The sequence below is a fragment of the Cherax quadricarinatus genome, chromosome 84 (genome assembly GCF_038502225.1).
Source record: "Cherax quadricarinatus isolate ZL_2023a chromosome 84, ASM3850222v1, whole genome shotgun sequence".
In the NCBI taxonomy this organism is placed as follows: domain Eukaryota; kingdom Metazoa; phylum Arthropoda; class Malacostraca; order Decapoda; family Parastacidae; genus Cherax; species Cherax quadricarinatus.
In genome coordinates this window covers 7,457,198-7,469,795 of record NC_091375.1, presented here as the reverse complement: position 1 = coordinate 7,469,795, position 12,598 = coordinate 7,457,198, and the positions used below count along the sequence as shown (strand labels likewise).

At 39.8% G+C, this 12,598-nt stretch overlaps 1 protein-coding gene across 1 annotated transcript in view; it reads right to left on the bottom strand.

Annotated features, from left to right (window-relative positions):
- LOC128704445 (regulator of G-protein signaling 9-binding protein) overlaps positions 1-12,598 on the bottom strand; it is a 73,819-nt gene that overhangs the window by 49,768 nt on the left and 11,453 nt on the right. The window contains exons 2-3 of the mRNA XM_070102983.1: positions 10,388-10,562; positions 2,181-2,347 (exon numbers count right to left, since the gene is read on the bottom strand). Of these exons, the coding sequence (XP_069959084.1) occupies positions 2,181-2,347; positions 10,388-10,552 (332 nt within the window). The 5' untranslated portion in view covers positions 10,553-10,562. The remainder of the gene's footprint in view (positions 1-2,180; positions 2,348-10,387; positions 10,563-12,598) is intronic.

Sequence of the window (12,598 nt, the reverse complement as noted above, 5' to 3'; positions counted from 1 at the left end):
GAGTGGGAGAGGCACTGTCAAGAAATTTTAATGAAAATAAGAAAAAATTTTGGAGTGAGTTAAACAAGTTAAGAAAGCCTAGGGAAAGTATGGATTTGTCAGTTAAAAACAGAGTAGGGGAGTTAGTAGATGGGGAGATGGAGGTATTAGGTAGATGGCGAGAATATTTTGAGGAACTTTTAAATGTTAAGGAAGAAAGAGAGGCAGTAATTTCATGCACTGGTCAGAGAGGTATACCATCTTTTAGGAGTGAAGAAGAGCAGAATGTAAGTGTGGGGGAGGTACGTGAGGCATTATGTAGAATGAAAGGGGGTAAAGCAGCTGGAACTGATGGGATCATGACAGAAATGTTAAAAGCAGGGGGAGATATAGTGTTGGAGTGGTTGGTACTTTTGTTTAATAAATGTATGAAAGAGGGGAAGGTACCTAGGGATTGGCGGAGAGCATGTATAGTCCCTTTATATAAAGGGAAAGGGGACAAAAGAGACTGTAAAAATTATAGAGGAATAAGTTTACTGAGTATACCAGGATAAGTGTACGGTAGGGTTATAATTGAAAGAATTAGAGGTAAGACAGAATGTAGGATTGCGGATGAGCAAGGAGTGGGCAGGGGATGTGTAGATCAAGTGTTTACATTGAAGCATATATGTGAACAGTATTTAGATAAAGGTAGGGAAGTTTTTATTGCATTTATGGATTTAGAAAAGGCATATGATAGAGTGGATAGAGGAGCAATGTGGCAGATGTTGCAAGTACAGTGGACCCCCGGTTAACGAACTTTTTTCATTCCAGTAGTATGTTCAGGTGCCAGTACTGACCGAATTTTTTCCCATAAGGAATATTGTGAAGTAGATTAGTCCATTTCAGACCCCCAAACATACACGTACAAACGCACTTACATAAATACACTTACATAATTGGTCACATTTGGAGGTGATCGTTAAGTGGGGGTCCACTGTATATGGAATAGGTGGTAAGTTATTAAATGCTGTAAAGAGTTTTTATGAGGATAGTGAGGCTCAGGTTAGGGTGTGTAGAAGAGAGGGAGACTACTTCCCGGTAAAAGTAGGTCTTAAGACAGGGATGTGTAATGTCACCATGGTTGTTTAATATATTTATAGATGGGGTTGAAAAGGAAGTAAATGCTAGGGTGTTCGGGAGAGGGGTGCGATTAAATTTTGGGGAGTCAAATTCAAAATGGGAATTGACACAGTTACTTTTTGCTGATGATACTGTGCTTATGGGAGATTCTAAAGAAAAATTGCAAAGGTTAGTGGATGAGTTTGGGAATGTGTGTAAAGGTAGAAAGTTGAAAGTGAACATAGAAAAGAGTAAGGTGATGAGGGTATCAAATGATTTAGATAAAGAAAAATTGAATATCAAATTGGGGAGGAGGAGTATGGAAGAAGTGAATGTTTTCAGACACTTGGGAGTTGACGTGTCGGTGGATGGATTTATGAAGGATGAGGTTAATCATAGAATTGATGAGGGAAAAAAGGTGAGTGGTGCGTTGAGGTATATGTGGAGTCAAAAAAACGTTATCTATGGAGGCAAAGAAGGGAATGTATGAAAGTATAGTAGTACCAACACTCTTATATGGGTGTGAAGCTTGGGTGGTAAATGCAGCAGCGAGGAGACGGTTGGAGGCAGTGGAGATGTCCTGTTTAAGGGCAATGTGTGGTGTAAATATTATGCAGAAAATTCGGAGTGTGGAAATTAGGAAAAGGTGTGGAGTTAATAAAAGTATTAGTCAGAGGGCAGAAGAGGGGTTGTTGAGGTGGTTTGGTCATTTAGAGAGAATGGATCAAAGTAGAATGACATGGAAAGCATATAAATCTATAGGGGAAGGAAGGCGGGGTAAGGGTCGTCCTCGAAAGGGTTGGAGAGAGGGGGTAAAGGTGGTGAAAGTGTTGAATGATGATGAAAGTATTTTCTTTTTGGGGATTTTCTTTCTTTTTTTGGGTCACCCTGCCTCGGTGGGAGATGGCCGACTTGTTGAAAAAAAAAAAAAAACTATAATGAATCATATTTTACACCCGTCTCTTAATGATTATTATGAGCAGTGTACCTCTGTACCCGAGATCAATATCTGTAACGAAGATTAATGTGGAGAAGTTACAAATGTATGCAAGATTTGAGAGAGAGAACAGCTAGAGAGTAACAGTAATGTTTTAACTAACTGGTGCAGATGTGGAGTTAGTTTATTCTTGGCCTCTCTGGCCAGGTCCTGGGCTCTTCTTCTAGACCTCTTAAGTTCTTCTCTCAGTTGGTCACAGTCTCCACTACCACCCAGACCAACAGCAAGGTGACGATAGCTTGATGTCTCACGGTTCAGTTCACGAATAAACTGTGGATATACAACATTTCTTAACGTCAAATTCAAATTCAAATGTTTTATTTATTTGTAGTACAAATAATGCAGTTTACATGTATTAGAGAATTACACTGGTTATTTAACTGTAGGTGTATCTAGGGGTTTCCCCAAAAAGATACTTTATTACTGCTGGGAAATAATATCCTTTGTTCTAGACTGTATCAATCCTATTGTAACCATAGAAGGCTTTTCTCCAGTCCTGGCCATAACTCAGGCAATGTCCAAGGGAAAGTCTGACTAGAATGTTGACCTTACCTTGGAGGACTTGGATCTTGCATTAGACAAATTGTTTTGCGAAGAAAACTAGCCAGGGCTTTGTAAATCTAGTGAAGCACTTCTAATCAAGCCCTCCAATTCCTGGGTAGCAGGACTGCCAGACACTCCCTTCTCCATCCCTAATGGACCGACCTTCCTGGAAGTGCAACTGAGGGACCTTTCTCTGACGTTAGCTTTCCAGTTAGCTACTGCTGAAGTCAGCTCTGTATGCTCAGCTAAATATATTCGTGAAAACAATATATTATTCAGGTAATATACTGGTAAGGAGGTAGGGGGAATGTCCAAATCTGGTAGACTTGTAACACATAAGAAATTCAGACCTCAGGTTTTGAAGGTTGCTTGTGATTCATTTTTAGGACACTCGAGTGTCACTAAGACACTTTATAGGATATAATACGTATTTTGATTGGCCAGGTTTAAGAAGAGAAGTTGGGAATTACATAAGATCCTGCTGTGTCAGCAAGTGAGACAACCCGCATTACTTTGTCTCATACCTGCTGATGGAGAACAATTTGCAGACCTAATCACTGACTGTGTGGAAATCCTACCTAAAGCCAAGTCAAGTAACCAATATGGAAGATGCGAGGAGGGGAGAGGGAGGAGGAGAGGTTATTGGTTGGAAGGGATATCCCCCTCCATGAGGACTTCAGGTATTAAGTCCCTATCAGAGGTTACTTCCTTTTGTCTCTTACTGGCACTGGACCCCTGTCGCACAAAAAATCTGTCCAGAGAGGTCTGTTTCTGGTGTCTCTTTACGATTTGCCTAAAATGGGACGAGGCACTGTCATTGAACATGTTGCAGACATGGTTTGCAACAGCTTTGTTAGGGGGTGAATTCTTCACAAAACTTTGCAACTCACACCACTTTGCACACATGTCCTTAATCACTGAAGAAGGCATATTCTCCCTTTTCTCTTCCTCCTCTGAAGTAATTTCCTCATCTGCAATCTGTTGCTGTTCCAGTTGAAGGTGTTGCATCTCTTCAGTGGTTACCTCTTACCTGTGGTCATCCACCAACTTTTCCACATCCTGGCCACTCACATCCAACCCCTTGGACGTCCCCAAAGACACAATATTCTATCACGTTTCTCGCCTTCTTTATCAAAGGGCTGGCACTTGGAACTTTCTTTGGCCCCATGGTGGCTTATTTAGCAGTCACACTAAATAAACAAGCACAAAAAAATGGATTATTATGAAATGTTTCGGATGAACGCACAGGGTAATGCTCATTCGAAAAACAAAGCCAGACTAACTCAGAATGCATGGAAAGCTTTGTACTCACCTATTTGTGGTTGCAGGGGTCGAGTCTTAGCTCCTGGCCCCGCCTCTTCACCGGTTGCTACTGGGCCCTCTCTCTCCCCGCTCCATGAGCTTTATCAAACCTCGTCTTAAAACTGTGTATGGTTCCTGCCTCCACTACGTCGTTTTCTAGGCTATTCCACTGCCTTACAACTCTATGACTGAAGAAATACTTCCTAATATCTCTCTGACTCATTTGTGTCTTCAACTTCCAATTGTGGCCTCTTGTTTCTGTGTCCCCCCCCCTGGAACATCCTGTCTTTGTCCACCTTGTCTATTCCACGCAGTATTTTATATGTCGTTATCATGTCTCCCCTGACCCTCCTGTCCTCCAGTGTCGTCAGGCCGATTTCCCTTAATCTTTCTTCATAGTACATTCCCCTTAACTCTGGAACTAACCTTGTGGCAAACCTTTGTACTTTCTCTAGTTTCTTGACGTGCTTTATCAAGTGCGGGTTCCAAACAGGTGCTGCATACTCCAGTATGGGCCTGACATACACGGTGTACAGTGTCTTGAACGATTCCTTACTAAGGTATCGGAATGCTGTTCTCAGGTTTGCCAGGCGCCCATATGCTGCAGCAGTTATCTGATTGATGTGCGCTTCCGGAGACATGCTCGGTGTTATACTCACCCCAAGATCTTTCTCCTTGAGTGAGGTTTGCAGTCTTTGGCCACCTAGCCTATACTCTGTCTGTGGTCTTCTGTGCCCTTCCCCTATCTTCATGGCTTTGCATTTGGCAGGATTAAATTCGAGAAGCCATTTGCTGGACCAGGTGTCCAGTCTGTCCAGGTCTCTTTGAAGTCCTGCCTGGTCCTCATCAGATTTAATTCTCCTCATTAACTTCACATCATCTGCAAACAGGGACACTTCTGAGTCTAACCCTTCCATCATGTCGTTCACATATACCAAAAATAGCACTGGTCCTAGGACCGACCCCTGTGGGACCCCGCTCGTCACAGGTGCCCACTGTGATACATCATTACGTACCATGACTCGTTGTTGCCTCCCTGTCAGGTATTCTCTGATCCACTGCAGTGCCCGAAGGCGGACACATTCGGTACAGTGGACTGACAAAAACCAAGGTGATGAACAAAAACTGGGACAAACAAAAATCAAGGTTCCACCGTATCTAGATTCATCACCAATAAGCAAAAGTAAAGCTCAAAATATGATAATTACCTGACCCTTTGTCTGTTTAACCCAGCGACATATACACGACCACCTGGACCAAACTCGCTTGCGGGCAGTGCAGCAGATAGAGGATGTTATGTCAGTGATGACTGATCATAGTGATGCCAGGTGGATTAAGGGTTTTTCTAAAATATCATAAATAAAATTATAGATTTATCCTAGTTTCTCGTATAGCGTCATTGATTTTCCCTATACAGCGGACCCCCGGTTAACGATATTTTTTCACTCCAGAAGTATGTTCAGGTGCCAGTACTGACCGAATTTGTTCCCATAAGGAATATTGTGAAGTAGATTAGTCCATTTCAGACCCCAAAACATACAGGTACAAACACACTTACATAAATACACTTACATAATTGGTCGCATTCGGAGGTGATCGTTATGCGGGGGTCCACTGTATAGGCCTATTTGTACTCTGTAATCATGTAATAGGCTACATAGAGACAAAGGTTTTTTTCTTTTATGTTGCTGCAACACTGTTTTGGGAATTAGTGTCACATTCTTTAGAGGCTCTATGGTGTCACCCCTTGATGCTGTCACCTGGGGAGTCCTGTCCCCCCCCCTTATGATGCCACTGCATGGTTACTGTAACAATGGTACATGGTTACTGTAACAAGTGGGGTACACAGATACTGTAACAACACTGGTACATGGTTACTGTAACAAGAGTGAGACATGGTTACTATAACAACACTGGTATATGGCTACTGTAACAAGAGTGGGACATGGTTACTATAACAACACTGGTACACAGTTACTGTAACAACACTGGTACACAGTTACTGTAACAACACTGGTACACAGTTACTGTAACACTGGTACATGGTTACTATAACACTGGTACATGGTTACTATAACATGGGTACATGGTTACTGTAACAACAGTTACATGGTTACTGTAACAACACTGCTACATGGTTACTATAACACTGGTACATGGTTACTATAACATGGGTAAATGGTTACTGTAACAACACTGGTACATGGTTACTGTAACAACACTGGTACATGGTTACTGTAACAACACTGGTACATGGTTACTATAACAACACTGGTACATGGTTACTATAACAACACTGGTACATGGTTACTATAACAACACTGGTACATGGTTACTATAACAACATTGGTACATGGTTACTATAACAACACTGGTACATGGTTACTATAACAACACTGGTACATGGTTACTATAACAACACTTGTACATGGTTACTGTAGCAACACTGGTATATGGTTACTATAACAACACTGGTACATAGTTACTGTAACAACACTGGTACATGGTTACTATAACAACACTGGTACATGGTTACTGTAGCAACACTGGTACATGGTTACTATAACAACACTGGTACATGGTTACTGTAGCAACACTGGTACATGGTTACTATAACACTGGTACATGGTTACTATAACACTGGTACATGGTTACTATAACACTGGTACATGGTTACTAAAACAACATTGGTACATGGTTATTATAACACTGGTACATGGTTACTATAACAACACTGGTACATGGTTACTGTAACACTGGTACATGGTTACTATAACACTGGTACATGGTTATTATAACACTGGCACATGGTTACTATAACACTGGTACATGGTTACTATAACAACACTGATACATGGTTACTATAACAATGGTACATGGTTACTATAACACGAGTACATGGTTACTGTAACACTGGTACATGGTTACTATAACACTGGTACATGGTTACTGGAACACTGGTACATGGTTACTGTAACACTGGTACATGGTTACTATAACATGGTTACTATAACAATGGTACATGGTTACTATAACAACACTGGTACATGGTTACTATAACAACACTGATACATTTTTACTATAACAATGGTACATGGTTACTATAACAACATTGGTACATGGTTACTATAACAACACTGATACATGGTTACTATAACAATGGTACATGGTTACTATAACAACACTGGTACATGGTTACTATAACAACACTGGTACATGGTTACTATAACAACACTGGTACATGGTTACTATAACACTGGTACATGGTTACTATAACACTGGTACATGGTTACTATAACACTGGTACATGGTTACTATAACAACACTGGTACATGGTTACTGTAACACTGGTACATGGTTACTATAACAACACTGGTACATGGTTACTATAACAACACTGGTACATGGTTACTATAACACTGGTACATGGTTACTATAGCAACACTGGTACATGGTTACTATAACAATGGTTCATGGTTACTATAACAATGGTACATGGTTACTATAACAATGGTACATGGTTACTATAACACTGGTACATGGTTACTATAACAACACTGGTACATGGTTACTATAACAACACTGGTACATGGTTACTATAACAACACTGGTACATGGTTACTATAACAATGGTTCATGGTTACTATAACAATGGTACATGGTTACTATAACAACACTGGTACATGGTTACTATAACAACACTGGTACATGGTTACTATAACAACATTGGTACATGGTTACTATGACAACACTGGTACATGGTTACTATAACAACACTGGTACATGGTTACTATAACAACACTGGTACATGGTTACTATAACAACACTGGTACATGGTTACTATAACAACACTGATACATGGTTACTATAACAACACTGGTACATGGTTACTATAACAACACTGGTACATGGTTACTATAACAACACTGGTACATGGTTACTATAACAACACTGATACATGGTTACTATAACAACACTGGTACATGGTTACTATAACAACACTGGTACATGGTTACTGTAACACTGGAAAATGGTTACTATAATAACACTGGTACATGGTTACTATAACAACACTGGTACATGGTTACTATAACACTGGAAAATGGTTACTATAATAAGACTGGTACATGGTTACTGTAACACTGGTACATGGTTACTATAACAACACTGGTACATGGTTACTGTAGCAACACTGGTACATGGTTACTATAACAACACTGGTACATGGTTACTGTAGCAACACTGGTACATGGTTACTATAACACTGGTACATGGTTACTATAACACTGGTACATGGTTACTATAACACTGGTACATGGTTACTAAAACAACATTGGTACATGGTTATTATAACACTGGTACATGGTTACTATAACAACACTGGTACATGGTTACTGTAACACTGGTACATGGTTACTATAACACTGGTACATGGTTACTATAACAACACTGGTAATGGTTACTATAACAACATTGGTACATGGTTACTATAACAACACTGGTACATGGTTACTGTAACACTGGTACATGGTTACTATAACAACACTGGTACATGGTTACTATAACAACACTGGTACATGGTTACTATAACAACACTGGTACATGGTTACTATAACAACACTGGTACATGGTTACTATAACAACACTGGTACATGGTCACTGTAACAACACTGGTACATGGTTACTATAACAACACTGGTGCATGGTTACTGTAACACTGATACATGGTTACTATAACACTGGTACATGGTTATTATAACAACACTGGTAATGGTTACTATAACAACATTGTTACATGGTTACTATAACAACACTGGTACATGGTTACTGTAACACTGGTACATGGTTACTATAACAACACTGGTACATGGTTACTATAACAACACTGGTACATGGTTACTATAACAACACTGGTACATGGTTACTATAACAACACTGGTACATGGTTACTATAACAACACTGATACATGGTTACTATAACAACACTGGTACATGGTTACTATAACAACACTGGTACATGGTTACTATAACAACACTGGTACATGGTTACTATAACAACACTGGTACATGGTTACTATAACAACACTGGTACATGGTTACTATAACAACACTGATACATGGTTACTATAACAACATTGGTACATGGTTACTCTAACACTGGTACATGGTTACTATAACAACACTGGTACATGGTTACTATAACAACACTGGTACATGGTTACTGTAACACTGGAAAATGGTTACTATAATAACACTGGTACATGGTTACTGTAACACTGGTACATGGTTACTATAACAATACTGGTACATGGTTACTATAACACTGGAAAATGGTTACTATAATAACACTGGTACATGGTTACTGTAACACTGGTACATGGTTACTATAACAACACTGGTACATGGTTACTATAACACTGGTACATGGTTACTGTAACAACACTGGTACATGGTTACTGTAACTGGTACATGGCTACTGTAACAACACTGGTACATGGTTACTGTAACACTGGTACATGGTTACTATAACAACACTGGTACATGGTTACTGTAACACTGGTACATGGTCACTAACAACACGGGTACATGGTTACTGTAACAACACTGGTACATGGTTACTGTAACAACACTGGTACATGGTTACTGTAACACTGGTACATGGTTACTATAACAACACTGGTACATGGTTACTATAACACTGGTACATGGTTACTGTAACAACACTGGTACATGGTTACTGTAACACTGGTACATGGCTACTGTAACAACACTGGTACATGGTTACTGTAACACTGGTACATGGTTACTGTAACACTGGTACATGGTCACTAACAACACGGGTACATGGTTACTGTAACAACACTGGTACATGGTTACTGTAACAACACTGGTACATGGTTACTGTAACAACACTGCTACATGGTTACTGTAACACTGGTACATGGTTACTATAACAACACTGGCACATGGTTACTATAACACTGGTACATGGTTCCTGTAACAACACTGGTACATGGTCACTGTAACACTGGTACATGGTTACTATAACAACACTGGTACATGGTTACTGTAACAACACTGGTACATGGTTACTGTAACAACACTGGTACATGGTCACTGTAACAACACTGGTACATGGTTACTATAACAACACTGGTGCATGGTTACTGTAACACTGATACATGGTTACTATAACACTGGTACATGGTTACTATAACAACACTGGTAATGGTTACTATAACAACATTGGTACATGGTTACTATAACAACACTGGTACATGGTTACTGTAACACTGGTACATGGTTACTATAACAACACTGGTACATGGTTACTATAACAACACTGGTACATGGTTACTATAACAACACTGGTACATGGTTACTATAACAACACTGGTACATGGTTACTGTAACAACACTGGCACATGGTTACCATAACACTGGTACATGGTTACTGTAACTTACCTTGAGACACTCAGTCTTGCCAGTAAACTCTAGTGTATTAAGGTTAGAACGCTGGTCACTGTTAGAGCAGTAAGGTATCCATATTGACCGCCCTCCGCCGCCCACGCCCGCACCCACCACCGCCCCACCTCCTCCGCCCACAAGGCTGCCCCCTCGTACCCACATCACACGCTCTCTGAAACATAATATGCCATTTTGAAGCCATAAAACATGTCTCAACTCAGTCATTTAATGATCCTGACATAGGTGATAGATTTTTACAATTTGCCGCTGAATTGGTTAGTTTATTGTGTACCACATATCCTGTGAAGGGTAGCACAAGAACATATGGATACACAAAACACTTAGGAACTAGGCCCCAGTGTTAATAGGAGTACATCAAGATTTACATCTACAGTTCACTTATCTGTTGTAAGCAAATTTAAGAAATTTGCTTAATATAGCTGGTATCTTATTTTCATTAATATCTTGACACGTTACATAGGTTACTTTACTGTCTAGCTCTATATTCCTCAATATGTGGACAATTAAGCACATAGTGTTCAAGATAGTGACCATAGGGCTGGCCACATACTTTGCATTTGGTTTGATAATCATGTGTGTCTGCCAAACTGCCAGAAGTACAGTACTTGTAACCAAACCTAAGCCTGGCCACTACAACATCAGTCTGTTCACATTCCATAAACAAACTTATCTACGTTCATGTTATCATACTGAGTTATAGATCTACTGTTTCTAAGTGCATTCCTATAACATTCATTTTCACTATTTACTTCTCTCCTAATATTATTTCTAATGTTAGACACATATACCAGTTAAATTTATCATGGAGTAATCCAATGTGTGATGGAATCCATAACAATTATACATTATTTCCCTTTTCCCAGATTTTGACTATCTATATTTGACTTCTCCAATGAGCATGTTAAAGTCATTATGCGAGTCAAGAGTCTAGAGTGATGACAGAATCAGTAATGATGATAGTCAAGCTCAGTGCATAAGTAAGCTTTAGCGTCATTAAAATGGCAAACAATTCAGTTTGCAGTGTTGACGCCCAGTTGCTAATTCTTGTGCCTAACTCAGCATGTTAGGTTATCCTCTTCGGAGAGGCTTGCAGGTATGTGATATTAAATGAACACATCTTCCTGACAGAGGCAGTATTACTTAAGTGACATTATTGATCATGAAGGCTAAGTGACCTTAATCTGTGACAGACCTACATTTCTAGGACCCTAAAGCTTGAACTGTTATGGCAGCCCCTTCGCGACCCCTTCTCATACAGTAGACCTAACATTTTTAAGTGTGGAAAATTACATTTATCTGAATGCATCATTATGTACATAACAGTAAATGAATAAAGATAATTATTATTTATCAGTTAGACAAGTAGGAATCTGGGACACCTAGGTCGCAAAAAATGTCCCCCTTCGATACCTACCACTGTCATCTCCACAAGTTGCTCTGGACCTATTAATTACAAATGAAATATGCATCACCAAGAATGCTGGTAAATATATAAATTTGTGGACTGTATATTAAAATTAAAAAATGATTATAGATACACATACACATAACAGAAGGAGAATATCTTAAAATCACTCACCAATTTGACTGGAGATCAAGGTGTATCATACTCAGAAAACCTCACTGTCTATACATGAAAATAACACTGGCCAGAGTTACAACATAACAGACTTATCTGAGGTTCCTGGAGTTGTCTTGTCCAGTCGCCTGATATCTCAGGTTATGCAGGAATGCACATCCAACAATTTCGGCTCCTATTTGAGGTGTCAGCCTAATTTTACCCTCTAGACCACGAAAATTCTTCCCATTCCATTAACGTTTCTTGTCCAAAATTCAAAAAACAATGGCGAGTGTGTTCTGCGCAGGCGCAGCTTCTTCCCATTTTCGATAACATAATTTTTATTATATACAATATAGGCCATCTATTTACCCATAAATTGCCGTATTTCCGGAAAATATACAGTATTTTCCACATTAAGCACTGTGGACTGCAGTAGCTTCTGGGGCCCCTCCAGGCCCCTGTTAGTTCAAGTACTTTCACACTTCTCAGTGTGACATTAGGAGCTATGTGATGTTGCAAGGCAACATTGCATAGCATGACACCCGCACTGCGCTATTCTGAGAAAGCTCGCCCCCCCTTCAGTTTCTGACTTGCAACATTGCATAGCTCCTGATGAAGCACTGAGA